General features: G+C 44.0%; 1 protein-coding gene across 4 annotated transcripts in view; it reads left to right on the forward strand.

The window, feature by feature from the left end:
* Window positions 1-17266, forward strand: part of LOC139538883 (zinc finger protein 385B-like) — a 174897-nt gene that overhangs the window by 74490 nt on the left and 83141 nt on the right. Inside the window, exon 1 of one of the 4 annotated variants that reach the window (XM_071341405.1) lies at window positions 1443-1944. The exons of the other annotated variants lie outside the window; for them this stretch is intronic. Within the exon in view, the coding sequence (XP_071197506.1) occupies window positions 1914-1944 (31 nt within the window). The 5' untranslated portion in view covers window positions 1443-1913. Of the gene's footprint in view, window positions 1-1442; window positions 1945-17266 lie in introns of those variants that run through there. 4 annotated transcript variants of the gene reach the window in all.

Consider the following 17266-nt stretch of genomic DNA (forward strand, 5'->3'; position numbering starts at 1 on the left):
TTTGCAGAATTCTGCATGCAGAGTCTCAATTTGGTGTTTGTCCCATTTTGTGAAATCTTGGTTGGTGAGCGGACCCCAGACCTCACAACCATAAAGGGCAATGGGCTCTATGACTGATTCAAGTATTTTTAGCCAGATCCTAATTGGTATGTTGAAATTTATGTTCCTTTTGATGGCATAGAATGCCCTTCTTGCCTTGTCTCTCAGATCGTTCACAGCTCTGTGGAAGCTACCTGTGGTGCTGATGTTTAGGCCGAGGTATGTATAGTTTTTTGTGTGCTCTAGGGCAACGGTGTCTAGATGGAATTTGTGGTCCTGGCGACTGGACCTTTTTTGGAACACCATTATTTTGGTCTTACTGAGATTTACTGTCAGGGCCCAGGTCTGACAGAATCTGTGCAGAAGATCTAGGTGCTGCTGTAGGCCCTCCTTGGTTGGTGACAGAAGCACCAGATCATCAGCAAACAGTAGACATTTGACTTCGGATTCTAGTAGGGTGAGACCGGGTGCTGCAGACTGTTCTAGTGCCCGCGCCAATTCGTTGATATATATGTTGAAGAGGGTGGGGCTTAAGCTGCATCCCTGTCTCACCCCACGACCCTGTGTGAAGAAATGTGTGTGTTTTTTGCCAATTTTAACCGCACACTTGTTGTTTGTGTACATGGATTTTATGATGTCGTATGTTTTACCCCCAACACCACTTTCCATCAATTTGTATAGCAGACCCTCATGCCAAATTGAGTCGAAGGCTTTTTTGAAATCAACAAAGCATGAGAAGACTTTGCCTTTGTTTTGGTTTGTTTGGTTGTCAATTAGGGTGTGTAGGGTGAATACATGGTCTGTTGTACGGTAATTTGGTAAAAAGCCAATTTGACAATCTTTCTCTCTCTCTCTCTCTCTCTCTCTCTCTCTCTCTCTCTCTCTCTCTCTCTCTCTCTCTCTCTCTCTCTCTCTCTCTCTCTCTCTCTCTCTCTCTCTCTCTCTCTCTCTCTCTCTCTCTCTCTCTCTTGCTCTCTCCCTCTCTCTTTCCTTCTCTCTCTCTCTCTCTCTCTCTCTCTCTCTCTCTCTCTCTCTCTCTCTCTCTCTCTCTCTCTCTCTCTCTCTCTCTCTCTCTCTCTCTCTCTCTCTCTCTCTTTCTCTCTTTCTCTCTCTTTCTCTCTTTCTCTCTTTCTCTCTCTCTCTTCTTTCTCTCTCTTCTTTCTCTCTCTTCTTTCTCTCTCTTCTCTCTCTCTCTCTCTCTCTCTCTCTCTCTCTCTCTCTCTCTCTCTCTCTCTCTCACCCTCTTTCTCTCTCTTTCTGTACGTGGTAATCACTAGTAGGCTCCTGACACTATCCCCTGTCCTGTAACATTGCTACACTGGGCCCCATCAATCACTGGAGGCTGATTTGGAGATTCCTTCTGCCTGAATCCTGAATCACAGCCAGCACAGCAACAAGGCTGCCTTGTGAAATGGATTGATTCAGACTAACCAGACTGGGGGATCCCATCCTGATGACGATAAGATAAGGAGGATTTGATCGGCTCGATTCAGGCTTGGCATTTTTGGTTGTTTCCTCATCCAGAATGAGTGTTAGTTAGCCTGACCTAGATTTGTGACTCGGTTTGGGTTGACAGGCGTTGTGGGGGGTTGCAGCTGCCTGGCGACAAAAGAGAGAGAGAGAGTCAGTCTCTCTCTCTATCTCTTCTTCTCTCTCTTTTACTCTTCGTGGGCACCTCCACTCGTCTTCCTCCAGGCAAAGATCTATCTCTGTTTTCATGCTACCCACACCACATCCCTCCCTCCATCCATCTCTCCGCCATCCCTCTCTCCGTCAATCTGCAGTCAGTCAGTCACACCACAAACAGGGTGGGCAGCAAATCAGATCACCAGGAGGACAGGTCTGGCAGCTGTCTATAGTCCAGGAGACTTTACATGCTCCATGGTTCAGTTATCATGTTTCTGGGTGAGTAGTGGGGATCGATCCTTTCTACTGCTTTTCACCGCATGCAACCTGCTCAAACTGCTTATATTACTTATGCTGCACACCAGTCCTCTGAGATATTTGGTGTTTGGTAACCCTTTTTACAGCCCGCTATTGACAAGGTAGTTACTTAGAAATCACTCGTTAAAATTGTATTTTGATGCTGTAAAATAACGTGTTCTCTATGTCCCAGCAGTATGTGTGTGTGTGCGTATGTTTGTGTTTCTGTGTGTGTGCCTCTGTGTCTGTGCGCGTGCGCATACACTTTTGAGTGTGTGTGTGTGTGCTCACTTGTATGTGTATCAAGTGCATCTCAAGAAAGATAGAACTGGCTTGAAATCAGTATGTGGTTGACTTGACAGGAAGGATAAGGTGTGTTTGTGTGTGTGTGTGCGTATGTGTGTGTGTGTGTGTGTGTGTGTGTGTGTGTGTGTGTGTGTGTGTGTGTGTGTGTGTGTGTGTGTGTGTGTGTGTGTGTGTGTGTGTGTGTGTGTGTGTGTGTGTGTGTGTGTGTGTGTGTGTGTGTGTGTGAGTGAGTGTGTGAGTGTTTTATCTCCTTCATTTTATCTGGTTCATTTGATTGCTCTGTGTGTAAGTGTTTTGACAAGCCTGAAAGGTGAATATATCTGGGTGGTTGTTATGTAACAGTCTCTTATCTTCTCTGATACAATATTTATTATGATGATTGTAGTTTATGTGAATATATCTGGGTGGTTGATATCTAAAAGTATCTTATCTTCTCTGATATAATATTTATTATGATGATTGTAGTTTAACAGATGCTTGAAACAGATAAGAGTAGACACTAGCTCTTTATTGTTGTTTTATGATGTTATGAGAGAGCTGTAAAGAAAAATGACTATTTGGGATGTCATGGGCTCATCAATGAAACATTGAAAATAGAAGGCGCCCCACTTGATGCGCTATCCTTGATTCAACATTAAAGCTAGTTTTAGACAGTGGTGTAAAGTACCTAAGTAAATATACTTTAAAGTACTACTTAAGTAGTTTTTTTGGGTATCTGTAATTTACTTTACTATAAATTATTTTTACAACTTTTACTTTTACTTCAGTACATTCCTAAATAAAATAATGTACTTTTTACTCCATACATTTTCCCTGACACCCAAAAGTACTAGTTACATTTTGAATTCTTAGCAGAACAGGAAAATGGTCTAATCCACACACTTATCAAGAGAACATCCCTGGTCATCCCTACTGCCTCTGATCTGGTGGACTCACTAAACACAAATGCTTAATTTGTAAATCATGTCTGAGTGTTGGAGTGTGCCCCTGGCTAACCGTACATAAAAAAAAACAATAAAATGGTGCCTTCTGGTTTGCTTAATATAAGGAATTTGAAATTATTTATACTTTTACTTTTGATACTTAAGTACATTTAAAACCAAATACTTTTAGACTTTTACTCAAGTAGTATTTTACTGGATGACTTTCACTTTAACTTGAGTCATTTTCTATTAACGTATCTTTACTTTTACTCAAGTATGACAATTGGGTACTTTTTCCACCACAGGTTTTAGGTTAGTGCTCAACATCTACTATTGGCACAAGGAATGGTTAATATAATTTCCCGTGTATTTACTACTATTATAATAATGATATCAAAGATAAGACTGATGGGTCCATTCAGCAAAGTTACACAGTCACATGTGCCGAATACAACAGGTTTACCTTACCTTCACCTTACAGTGAAATGCTTACTTACGAGCCACTAACCAACAATGCAGTTAAAGAAATATATGAATAAAAATAACAAATAATTAAAGAGCAGCAGTAAAATAACAATAGTGAGGCTAGATACAGGGGGTACCGGTACAGAGTCAATGTGTGGGGGCACCGGTTAGTTGAGGTAATATGTACATGTAGGTAGAGTTAAAGTGACTATGCATAGATTATAAACAGAGAGTAGCAGCAGCGTAAAAGAGGGGTCTGGATAGCCCTTTGATTAGCTGTTCAGGAGTCTTATGGCTTGGGGGTAGAAGCTGTTAAGAAGCCTTTTGGACCTCGACTTGGAGCTCTGGTACCGCTTGCCAGTAGCAGAGAGAACAGTCTATGACTAGGGTGGCTGGAGTCTTTGACAAATCTTTAGGGCCTTCCTCTGATACCGCCTGATATAGAGGTTCTGGATGGCAGGAAGTTTGGCCCCAGTGATGTACTGGGCCGTACGCACTACCCTCTGTAGTGCCTTGCGGTCGGAGGCCGAGCGGTTGCCATACCAGGGAGTGATGTAACCAGTCAGGATGCTCTTGATGGTGCAGCTGTAGAACCTTTTGAGGATCTGAGGACCCATGCCAAATCTTTTCAGTCTCCTGAGGGGGAATAGGCTTTGTCGTGCCCTTTTCGCGACTGTCTTAGTGTGTTTGGACCATGATAGTTTGTTGGTGATGTGGACACCAAGGAACTTGAAGCTCTCAACCTGTTCCACTACATCCCCGTCAATGAGAATGGGGGCGTGCTCGGTCCTCTTTTCCTGTAGTCCACAATCATCTCCTTTGTCTTGATCACGTTGAGGGAGAAGTTGTTGTCCTGGCACCACACGACCAGGTCTCTGACCTCATCGTTGTTGGTGATCAGACCTACCACTTTTGTGTCATCGGCAAACTTAATGATGGTGTTGGAGTCATGCCTGGCCATGAAGTACAGGAGGGGACTGAGCATGCACCCCTGAGAGGCCCCCGTGTTGAGGATCAGCGTGGTGGATGTGTTGTTCCCTACCCTTACCACCTGGGGGCGGCCCGTCAGGAAGTCCAGGATCCAGTTGCAGAGGGAGGTGTTTAGTCCCATATAGACAGCTCTAGCTTAGTGTTGAGCTTTGAGAGCAATATAGTGTTGAACGCTGAGCTGTAGTCAATGAATAGCATTCTCCTTTTGTCCTGGTGGGAAAGGGCATTGTTGAGTGCAATAGAGATTGCATCATCTGTGGATCTGTTGGGGCGGTATGCAAATTGGAGTGGGTCTAGGGTTTCTGGGATAATGGTGTTGATGTGAGCCATGACCAGCCTTTCAAAGCACTTCATGGCTACAGACGTGAGTGCTCCGGGTCGGTAGTCATTTAGGCAGATTATCTTAGTGTTCTTTGGCACAGGGACTATGGTGGTCTGCTTGAAACATATTTGTATTACAGACTCGGTCAGGGACAGGTTGAAAATGTCAGTGAAGACACTTGCCAGTTGGTCAGTGCATGCTCGGAGTACATGTCCTGGTAATCCATCTGGCCCTGCGGCCTTGTGAATTTTGACTCACATCGACTGTGGAGAGCATGATCACACAGTCGTCCGGAACAGCTGGTGCTCTCATGCATGTTTACTTTCCTCAAAGCGAGCATATAAGTTATTTAGCTCGTCTGGTAGGCTTATGTCACTGGGCAGCTTTTGGGCTGTGCTTCCCTTTGTAGTCTGTAATAGTTTGCAAGCCCTGCCACATCCGCCGAGCGTCGGAACCAGTGTAGTGCGATTCAATCTTAGTCCTGTATTGGCACTTTGCCTGTTTGATGGTTCGTCGGAGGGAATAGCGGGATTTCTTGTAGGCTTCCGTGTTAGAGTCCCGCTCCTTGAAAGTGGCAGCTCTAGCCTTTAGCTCAGGGCAGATGTTGCCTGTAATCCATGGCTTCTGGTTGGGGTATGTACGTAGGGTCGCTGTGGGGACGACGTCATCGATGCACTTATTGATGAAGCCAGTGACTGATGTGGTGTACTCCTCAATGCCATTGGAAGAATCCCGGAACATATTCCAGTTTGTGCTTCCATAAAAGTCCTATAGCTTAGCATCTGCTTCATCTGACCACTTTCTTATTGACCGAGTCACTGGTGCTTCCTGCTTTAGTTTTTGCTTGTATAAAGAATTATGGTCCGATTTGCCAAATGGAGAGCGAGGGAGAGCTTTGTACGCATCTCTGTGTGTGGAGTAAAGGTGGTCTAGAGTTTTTTCCCCTCTTGTTGCACATTTAACATGCTGATAGAAATTAGGTAAAACAGATTTAAGTTTCCCTGCATTAAAGTCCCCGGCCACTAAGAGCGCCGCCTCTGGATGAGCGTTTTCCTGTTTGCTTATGGCCGTATACAGCTTATTGAGTGCGGTCTTATTGCCAGCATCGGTCTGCGGTGGTATATAGACAGCTCTGAAAAATATAGATGTAAACTCTCTTGGTAAATAGTGTGGTCTATAGCTTATCATGAGATACTCTACCTCAGGCGAGCAAAACCTTGAGACTTCCTTAGATTCCGTGCACCAGCTGTTGTTTACAAATATGCATAGGCCGGCGCCCCTTGTATTACCAGGGGCCACTGGTCTATCCTGCCGCAAAAGCTTAAAACCCGCCAGCTGTATGTTAATCATGTCGTCGTTCAACCACGACTCTGTGAAATTACAGTTTTTAATGTCCCCTTGGTAGTGCTTAAGTCGTCTATTTTATTATCGATTGATTGTAAAGGTAGATTACCCTTGCGGCGACGGATCCTTACAAGTCACCTGGACCGTTACCCACGATACCTCCGTCTTTTCCTCCTGTGAATGACGGGGATGAGGGCCTTGTCGGTGTCTGGAGTAAATCCTTCCCGTCTGACTCGTTGAAGAAGAAGAATTCCTCCAGTACGGGGTGAGTAATCGCTGCCCTGATATCAAGAAGCTCTTTTCGGTCATAAGACACGGTGGCAGAAACATTATGTACAAAATAAGTTACAAATAACGTGAAAAAACATACACAATAGCACAACTGGTTACGGGATCGTAAAACGGCAACCATCTCCTTCTCCTTATCACACTTCTCATTGGCTCAAAGTGGGGTCCCTCGACTTTTCTAGTGTTAATTCATTTCATAGCTGTTTCTGCCACGAAACACACTCCTCATTGGCTCAAAGTGGGGTCCCTCGACTTTTCTAGTGTTAATTAATTTCATTGCTGTTTCTGCCACGAATAGGACTGAACAAAGTACTCTTACTCCCCCTCTGTTCCTTGGTGGATTTGGGTGTGAGTTGTGTGACATTGTATTAAACATTTCACATGACAGTCTGGTACCATGCTGCTAGAAGGCATAAAGGCATTTGGAGAGGCCATTGATCATCGGGTGGTGTGACATTTCAGACGTAAAGCCTCTGTGGCTCGGTGACTATGAAGTGTGGTATGTATAGCAAGCTGCTTTCTCTAAACCCCCTATTGATGCGATTATACTAATAGCCCATCCTCGAAAACCTCTCTCTGAGGAGTTTTAACTTCTATAATGAAACGATCATTATGCAGCCTATCTGAAATAGAGGATGAACTTGTGGGAAAAGCACATTTAGAGAGTAAATTAGAAGCTGGCTTAACGTTCCATCAGGCTTCTCCTGAGACCTGTTTCCTTCAGCTCAGCTGTGAAGTGCTCTGCTCTGAGGCTGGCTGTCTGTCTGTCTGTCTGCCTGTGGCCTGCAGGGAGCTATCTCTCTCTCTCTGTCATTATCTCTCTCTCTCTCTCTCTGTGTGTCTCTGTCTCTCTCTCTCTGTCATTATCTCTCTCTCTCTCTCTCTGTGTGTCTCTGTCTCTCTCTCTCTGTCATTATCTCTCTCTCTCTCTCTCTCTCTCTCTCTCTCTCTCTCTCTCTCTCTCTCTCTCTCTCTCTCTCTCTCTCTCTCTCTCTCTCTCTCTCTCTCTCTCTCTCTCTCTCTCTGTGTCTCTGTCTCTCTCTCTCTGTCTTTGTCTCTGTCTCTCTCTCTCTCTCTCTCTCTCTGTGGAAAACACCATTGGAGGCTGATCAACCTCCATTCTTAGGGCTTTAACTTACTTAATTAAACAGTAAGAGCAACATCAAGACTCAGCAAGACTCCTCTTAGCATAGCTACCCGCTACATTTTTTGTACCAAAAAACAAACATAAAAGCAGTGTCAGAGGAATTTAGAACTTAATCAACACTGTCGCTGTCAGGTTGCCATGACAACTGTGTAACGGCTGTCGTCTTCCTCCTCGTCTGAGGAGGAGAAGTTTGAAGGATCGGAGGACCAATGCGCAGTGTGGTACGTATCCATATTTATTAGAATACTTTTCAAGAATGAACAAAAACAATAAACTGACGAAAACCTCAGGCCAAACAAGAAACCCCACATAGAAACAGAAAACATAGACTGCCCACCCCAACTCACGCCCTGACCATACTAAAACAAAGAAAAACCAAAAGAACTATGGTCAGAACGTGACAAACTGTCGCAATCACAGGGTCAAAGTAGTTGTTTTTTCTTTTTCTTGTGCCGGCTACGCAACGTGAGGGTTTCAAAGGGGATCATATAAATATTTTACAGGTAACATACTACATTTTGTGTGAAATAGGTATCTGACCCTTCTCTCTCTCTTTCTCCCTCCCTCTCTTTCGCTCTTTCTTTCTTTCTCTCTCTCTCTCTCTCAATCAAATTCAATCACATTTATTTATAAAGCCCATTTTACATCAGCAGATGTCACGAAGTGCTTATACAGAAAACCAGACTAAAACACCACAGAGCAAGCAATGCAGATGTAGAAGCATAGTGGCTCGGAAGAACTCCCTAAAAAGGCAGGAACCTACGAAGAAACCTAGAGAAGAACCAGGCTCTGAGGGGTGGCCAGTCATCTTCTGGCTATGGTGGGTGGAGATTATAAGAGTACATGGCCATTAAAGCCAGATTGTTCTTCAAGATGTTCAAACGTTCATAGATGACCAGCAGGGTCAAATAATAATCACAGTGGTTGTAGAAGGTGCAACAGGTCAGCACCTCAGGATTAAATGTCAGTTGGCTTTTCATAGCCGAGCATTCAGAGGTCGAGACAGCAGGTACGGTAAAGAGGGAGAGAGAGAGAGAGTTGAAGATAGAGGGTTGAAAACAGCAGGTCCGGTGAACAGGTCAAGGTTCCATAGCTGCAGGCAGAACAGCAGAAACTGGATCAGCAAGCATTTCAGCAAGCATTTCGCTACACTCGCATTAACATCTGCTAGCCATGTGTATGTGACCAATCAAATTTGATTTGATTTGATTTGAGCAGCATAACCAGGTGGACTGGGGACAGGGACAGCCAGGAGTCGTCAGGCCAGGTAGTCCTGAGGCATGGTCCTAGGGCTCAGGTCCTCCGGGAGGGGAGAGTGTGAGAGAGAGATGGGAGAATTAGAGGGACAGGACACCAGATAATACAGGATAATTACACCAGATAAGACAGACTGACCCTAGCCCTCCGGCACATAGACTAATGCAGCATAGATACTGGAGACTGAAACAGGGGGGGTCTGGGGACACTGTTGCCCCGTCTGAAGATACCCCCAGACAGAGCCAATCACGCCCTCTCTCTCTCACCTTCTCTCTCTCCCTCTCTCTCTCCCTCTCTCTCTCTCTCTCTCTCTCTCTCTCTCTCTCTCTCTCTCTCTCTCTCTCTCTCTCTCTCTCTCTCTCTCTCTCTCTCTCTCTCTCTCTCTCTCTCTTTCTCTCTCTCTCCCTCTCTCTCTTTCTCTCTCCCTCTCTCTCTCTCTCTCTCTCTCTCTCTCTCTCTCTCTCTCTCTCTCTCTCTCTCTCTCTCTCTCTCTCTCTCTCTCTCTCTCTCTCCCCCTCTCTCTTTCTCCCTCTCTCCCTCTCTCTCTTTCTCCCTCTCTCTCTTTCTCTCTCCCTCTCTCTTTCCTTCTCTCTCTCTCTCTCTCTCTCTCTCTCTCTCTCTCTCTCTCTCTCTCTCTCTCTCTCTCTCTCTCTCTCTTTCTCCCTCTCTCTCTTTCTCCCTCTCCCTCTCTCTCTTTCTCTCTCCCTCTCTCTTTCCTTCTCTCTCTCTCACTCTCCCACTCTCATCGTGCTGCATATACATCATTAAAGTTTAAAGGGACAGCCTGCCTGTTCCATCATTATTCAAGTGGCCAGGTAATGGGTTTTCATTGAAGGAACATTTGCATAATCAAGTTTTATAATTTCCAGTGCATATCTCATCAAATATTGACTAGCTCTGGTAGAACGTCTCATATATTGCATGGTGAGTACATGTATTATGGATGGATGGGGACTTCCTCTCTCTCTCTCTCTCTCTCTCTCTCTCTCTCTCTCTCTCTCTCTCTCTCTCTCTCTCTCTCTCTCTCTCTCTCTCTCTCTCTCTCTGTGTCTCTCTCTCTCTCTGTCTCTCTCTCTCTCTCTCTCTCTCTCTCTCTCTCTCTCTCTGTCTCTGTCTCTCTGTCTCTCTCTCTGTCTCTCCCTCTCTCTCTCTCTCTCTCTCTCTCTCTCTCTCTCTCTCTCTCTCTCTCTCTCTCTCTCTCTCTCTCTCTCTCTCTCTCTCTCTCTCTCTCTCTGTCTCTCTCTCTCTCTCTCTCTCTGTCTCTCTCTGTCTCTCTCTCTCTGTCTCTCTCGCTCTCTCTCTCTCTCTGTCTCTCTCTCTCTCTCTCTCTGTCTCTCAATTCAATTCAATTCAATTCAATTCAATTTGCTTTATTGGCATGACGTAACAATGTACATATTGCCAAAGCTTGTTTACAATGTAAAAATGAGAATCAAAATTGTCAACGGGACAACAGTAACAACAATAACCAAGGGTCAAAATAACCATACATTCAACAATAACAATAAACATACAGTAAAGGACATGTGCAGGTTGATTGGTTTGTCAGACACTGTCCCTCAACTTATGGCAGGCAGCAATGTAGTGCGCTGCCAACCCACAGCTCTCTGCGTCCTCCCCCAACAGGACGGGTAGCCTATCCTCATCAGAGAGGTCTTTGAAACCTTGAATAAGAGTTTCAAATTTGGGGAAATGACACTCTCTAATTGTTTTATATTTTTGACATTTTGTCAGGAAATGCAGCTCCGTCTCAGGTTCTGCTATTGTGCAGTGGTTGCACAGCCTTTCCTCTACAGGGAGCCAGGTTTTCCTGTGTCTACCCTTCTCAATGGCAAGGCTGTGCTCACTGAGCCTGTACTTTATCAAGGTTTTTCTAAAGTTTTGATCAGTAACCATGGTCAAATACCCTCTCTCTCTCTCTCTCTCTCTCTCTCTCTCTCTCTCTCTCTCTCTCTCTCTCTCTCTCTCTCTCTCTCTCTCTCTCTCTCTCTCTCTCTCTCTCTCTCTCTCTCTCTCTCTCTCTCTCTCTCTCTCTCTCTCTCTCTCTCTCTCTTGCTCTCTCCCTCTCTCTTTCCTTCTCTCTCTCTCTCTCTCTCTCTCTCTCTCTCTCTCTCTCTCTCTCTCTCTCTCTCTCTCTCTCTCTCTCTCTCTCTCTCTCTCTCCCTCTCTCTCTTTCTCCCTCTCTCCCTCTCTCTCTTTCTCCCTCTCTCCCTCTCTCTCTTTCTCTCTCCCTCTCTCTTTCCTTCTCTCTCTCTCTCTCTCTCTCAAATTCAAATTCAATTTCAAGCTGCTTTATTGGCATGAAAAACATTGTGTCAATATTGCCAAAGCAACAATGTATACAATATACATTGTAATACAATTAAAACAATGACAAATAATAATATAGAATGGCTGTAAATAATAATACAAAATTAAATATAAAAAATAGTAACAATAAAATGGTAACAGTCAATAGTCGAATGTAATGTATGGTGTAATGCACCACTACCACCACCACTATCATTAAACTGCTATCATTACCATTACCACCCATACCATTACTATTTGGAATGATAAACAACAATAATAATACTAATAACAATAACAGTAATAACAATAACAGTCATAATAAGTAAGTTACTGCTTACTATGCAGATGTTATTATTCAGTGTCCCTCAGGCTATGGCAGGCAAATACATATTTGGCTGCAAGAGGAGCCATTGCTCCTTCGCCCATGAGTATTTTTAGTTTTTCCTCTGGGTTTAATAAGTTAAAATTTTGAATAAATGTAGTCATTTCTGTGAATAATGAATCTCTTGGTGAGGAATATTTATCACAGTAAAGGAGAAAGTGCATCTCTGTTTCTACCTCCCCTGTCGTGCAGTGACCACATACACGCTCCTCTTTGGGTAGCCATGTCTTTTTATGTCTGCCGGTTTCTATTGCCAATCGGTGGTCACTCAGCCTGTACTTGGTAAGGATCTGTCTCTGCTTCGAATCTCTGACAGAGTAGAGATATTCAGCCAATTCATATTCTCTGTTTAGGGTCAGATAGCAATTTAGTCGGCTTTGGGATTTTGTTTCGTTTTTCCAATGTTGTAAATATGAGTCCTTTGATTGGTTCATGATTTTTTGATTTCTCTCTCTCTCTCTCTCTCTCTCTCTGTCTCTCTCTCTCTCTGTCTCTCTCTGTCTCTCTTTCTGTCTCTCTCTCTGTCTCTCTCTCTCTGTGTCTCTCTCTCTCTCTCTCTCTGTCTTTCTTGCTCTGTGTCTGGTCTGCTTGCCAACAATCAACAGGGATTTAGATAAGGTGTGAAAATATGGCGAGAGTAAAAACTGGGTTGGCACTGGGCTGGAAGAACAGACTTGAGACAGACTAAACATGTAGGCCTACTTCTGCCAGTGAATGTTACTTTCTGGAAAGTGTCTTTTTGTGAAATCATTACCCCAGCTTTGACTTTGTCTGCTTGATTAGAAAAATGTAGTAATGAAGTTGCTCCTATAACATACTTTTTTTTGTAATGTGGGAGGTAGCATGAATCAGAATTGAGCAGCTCTGTGTAGAATAGATGGTACATTAGAAATACTGTATGTTGCACAATGTTTTCTATGCAAGTAACATCATAAGCGCTAGCCATGATCTGTGTGTCTGGTGTGTGTTGAGTACAATGGTGTTTGCAGCAGTGATGGTGACCCACAAAGCTCAGCAGAATTGTCACTGCCTGCCTTCCTCTTCCTCCCCAGTCTTTATCTCTTATCTCTAACTATACTGTAGCCTCCATAAACTGCTCCTCTCCTCCCGCTGGCTGGGATGACATTGTAATTCTCTTTCAAATAATGACAGCATAATGCACACAGAATTAAATACAACACTATATATTAGTATTGTATTATGCGCATTGAGCGTTCTGTAATGCACTCTATAAATGCAATATTATTACATCGCTATGTTATTATTATATGCCATTTAGCAGACACTTTTATACAGAGAGACTCACAGTCATGCGTTCATCCATTTTCACATGGTGGCCACATCGGGATTCGATCCCAGGACACTTGGCATTGTAAGTGCCATGCTCTACTAACTGTGCCAGACAGGACCACGTTGCTAATACCTCACAACCCATTTGTACCTGCTATGAACCAGATATGTGAGAGATCACTGAAAGCTAGATAACAATCCCCTAGACAGACTTTGTGATTTACATGATTACATCAACTATGAATTTCACCAGCGGACTGAATGATAATGTCTGTTAGGGTTGATAAAGTAATAGCAGCAGTAAGTACATTTAGAGGAGGCTGAGGCACAGCCACTTAATGCACAAAGCCCACGCACTGGGAGACTGTGGAGAATGATGTGCCTGGGTGCGTCCCAAATCCTATTTCCTATATAGTGCGTAGCGCTCTGGTTAAAAGTAGTGCACTATTTACCCATATATAATTTAGCAGACACTCTTATCCAGAGCGACTTATAGTAGTAGGGCATACATTATTCATACGCTACATGACCAAAAGTATGTGGACACCGAGGCGGGGGGGTATGACAGAGCGTTGGACTTGTAACTGAAAGGTTGCAAGATCGAATCCCTGAGCTGACAAGGTAAAAATCTGTCGTTCTGCCCCTGAACAAGGCAGTTAACCCACCGTTCCTAGGCCGTCATTGAAAATAAGAATTTGCTCTTAACTGACTTGCCTAGTTAAATAAAGGTAAAATAAACCTGCTCATCAAACATCTCATTCCTAAATCATGGCCATTAATATGGAGTTGGTCCCCCCTTTGTTGCTATAACAGCTTCCCCTCTTCTGGGAAGGCTTTCCACTAGATGTTGGAACATTGCTGTGGGGACTTGATTCCATTCAGCCACAAGAGCATTAGTGAGGTTGGGCACTGATGTTGGGCGTTTAGGTCTGGCTAATAGTTGGCGTTCCAATTCATCCCAAAGATGTTCAATGGGGTTGAGGTCAGGGCTCTGTGCAAGCTAGTCAAGTTCTTCCACACCGATCTCGACAAATCATTTCTGTATGGACCTCGTTTTGTGCACAAGGGCATTGTCATGCTGAAACAGGAAGGGCCTTCCCCAAACTGTTGCCACAGAATTGTCTGGAATGTCATTTTATGCTGTTGCGTTAAGATTTCCCTTCACTGGAACTAAGGGGCCAAGCCCCCAACCATGAAAAACAGCCCCAGACCATTATTCCTCCTCCACCAAACTTTACAGTTGGCACTATGCATTCAGGCAGGTAGTGTTCTCCTGGTATCTGCCAAACCCAGGTTGGTCCGTCAGACTTCCAGATGGTGAAGCGTCATTTATCACTCCAGAGAACGCGTTTCCACTGCTCCAGAGTCCAATGGCGGCGAACTTAACACCACTCCAGCTGACGCTTGGCATTGCAATCTTAGGTTTGTGTGCGGCTTCTCAGTCATGGAAACCCATTTCATGAAGCTCCCGATGAACAGTTCTTGTGCTGACATTGCTTCCAGAAGCAGTTTGGAACACAGTAGTGTTGCAACCGAGGACAGACAATTATACGCACTTAAAGCACTCCCGTTCTGTGAGCTTGTGTGGCCTACCACTTCGTGGCTGAGCTGTTGTTGCTCCTAGACATTTCCACTTCACAATAACAGCACTTACAGTTGACCAGGGCAGCTCTAGCAGGGCAGAAATTCGACGAACTGATGTATTGGAAAGGTGGCATCCTATGACGGTGCTGAGTCACTGAGCTCTTCAGTAAGGCTATTCTACTGCCAATGTTTGTCTATGGAGATTGCATGACTGTGTGCTTGATTTTATACCTGTCAGCAACGGGTGTGGCTGAAATAGACGAATACACTAATTTGAAGGGGTGTACACTTACTTTTGGCCATGTAGTGTCCTTTTTTTCATACTGGTCCCCCATGGGAATTGAACCCACAACCCTGGTGTTGCAAGCACCATGCTCTGACAACTGAGCCACACGGGACATTTGGGATGCAGCCCTAGCCTCCAACGGCTTGCGATAGCATCTTGTAAAATACAATTTGGTGCCGACTGCCTACGGCTGGAGCATTTTTATAGGACCTCCAGGGATTCTAGATATGAGTGCCAGGGCCACTGGCGGTGTTTCAGTAAACATTAGTCTTTCTTTTACAAACAAGATCTGGGCTGTGGGGAGGCTAGAGAATCAGCTTTCAGAGCTTAGGGGATGGATGATGCTCTACAGTTTCTGTGTGTGTGTGTGTGTGTGTGTGTGTGTGTGTGTGTGTGTGTGTGTGTGTGTGTGTGTGTGTGTGTGTGTGTGTGTGTGTGTGTGTGTGTGTGTGTGTGTGTTAATTAGAGAATAAGCTTTTTGTTTTATATAGCGTGAGAGGGGGATGTCTGGGGGGGATGTGTGTGACAGAGGTCCCCCCCTCTTTCTGTTCCTAAGTCTCCATGATGGAAACGATAGAGCTAAAACAACAATCATTTGCACAACAAGGAACAACGTAATATGATATGAATTTATTGATAACAGCAAACACTCAGGTGCGTGTGCTGAAAAGGAATTTAACACCACTAATGTAACATCAATCTTTCTCAGAGGAAAAACCTACCTTGATTAGACAAGTCACATTCACATCCAGTTTCTTTGTAAAACGATATACAGTTTCATTGTAAAACGATATACAGTGCATGTAAAACGATATACAGTTTCTTTGTAAAACGATATACAGTGCATGTAAAACGATATACAGTGCATGTAAAAGTAGTCTCAGAACTGAGGTACAGTACAGGCTCTCATGTAGTGGTCATGTGCAGTACCAGGTGCCATACAGTGTTACTGTATTACAAAGTACTAGGCAGTATTAGATAACAAAGAGAGAGACTGTTCTACTGACTTGAGATCTTGTTTAAAGTAGATGGTTTTAGATCAGTGGGCTAACCCGGTCTTGTTTAAAGTAGATGGTTTTAGATCAGTGGGCTAACCCGGTCTTGTTTAAAGTAGATGGTTTTAGATCAGTGGGCTAACCCGGTCTTGTTTAAAGTAGATGGTTTTAGATCAGTGGGCTAACCCGATCTTGTTTAAAGTAGATGGTTTTAGATCAGTGGGCTAACCCGATCTTGTTTTAAAGTAGATGGTTTTTGATCAGTGGGCTAACCCGGTCTTGTTTAAAGTAGATGGTTTTAGATCAGTGGGCTAACCCGGTCTTGAATCCCACAAACAATTACAGTTCAGTCACATGATCACATTAATTCTGTTATTAACTCACAATTATCTGATTATTCATACATTCCTTTTTCAGTAATTTACACATTAGAGATTTTATCACAGAGAGCGGAGGGAAGTTGAGAGATTGAGTGCTGCCATTTTTCTTTCTTTGTCTCTCTTGTGATTTGCAACAACAACACATTGCAATCTGACATATACAGTGGGGAGAACAAGTATTTGATACACTGCCGATTTTGCAGGTTTTCCTACTTACAAAGCATGTAGAGGTCTGTAATTTTTATCATAGGTACACTTCAACTGTGAGAGACGGAATCTAAAACAAAAATCCAGAAAATCACATTGTATGATTTTTAAATAATTAATTTGCATTTTATTGCATGACATAAGTATTTGATCACCTACCAACCAGTAAGAATTCCGGCTCTCACAGACCTGTTAGTTTTTCTTTAAGAAGCCCTCCTGTTCTCCACTCATTACCTGTATTAACTGCACCTGTTTGAACTCGTTACCTGTATAAAAGACACCTGTCCACACACAATCAAACAGATTCCAACCTCTCCACAATGGCCAAGACCAGAGAGCTGTGTAAGGACATCAGGGATAAAATTGTAGACCTGCACAAGGCTGGGATGGGCTACAGGACAATAGGCAAGCAGCTTGGTGAGAAGGAAACAACTGTTGGCGCAATTATTAGAAAATGGAAGAAGTTCAAGATGACGGTCAATCACCCTCGGTCTGGGGCTCCATGCAAGATTTCACCTCGTGGGGCATCAATGATCATGAGGAAGGTGAGGGATCAGCCCAGAACTACACGGCAGGACCTGGTCAATGACCTGAAGAGAGCTGGGACCACAGTCTCAAAGAAAACCATTAGTAACACACTACGCCGTCATGGATTAAAATCCTGCAGCGCACGCAAGGTCCCCCTGCTTAAGCCAGTGCATGTCCAGGCCTGTCTGAAGTTTGCCAATGACCATCTGGATGATCCAGAGGAGGAATGGGAGAAGGTCATGTGGTCTGATGAGACAAAAATAGAGCTTTTTGCTCTAAACTCCACTCGCCGTGTTTGGAGGAATAGAAGGATGAGTA

The sequence above is a fragment of the Salvelinus alpinus genome, chromosome 14 (genome assembly GCF_045679555.1).
Source record: "Salvelinus alpinus chromosome 14, SLU_Salpinus.1, whole genome shotgun sequence".
In the NCBI taxonomy this organism is placed as follows: Eukaryota; Metazoa; Chordata; class Actinopteri; order Salmoniformes; family Salmonidae; genus Salvelinus; species Salvelinus alpinus.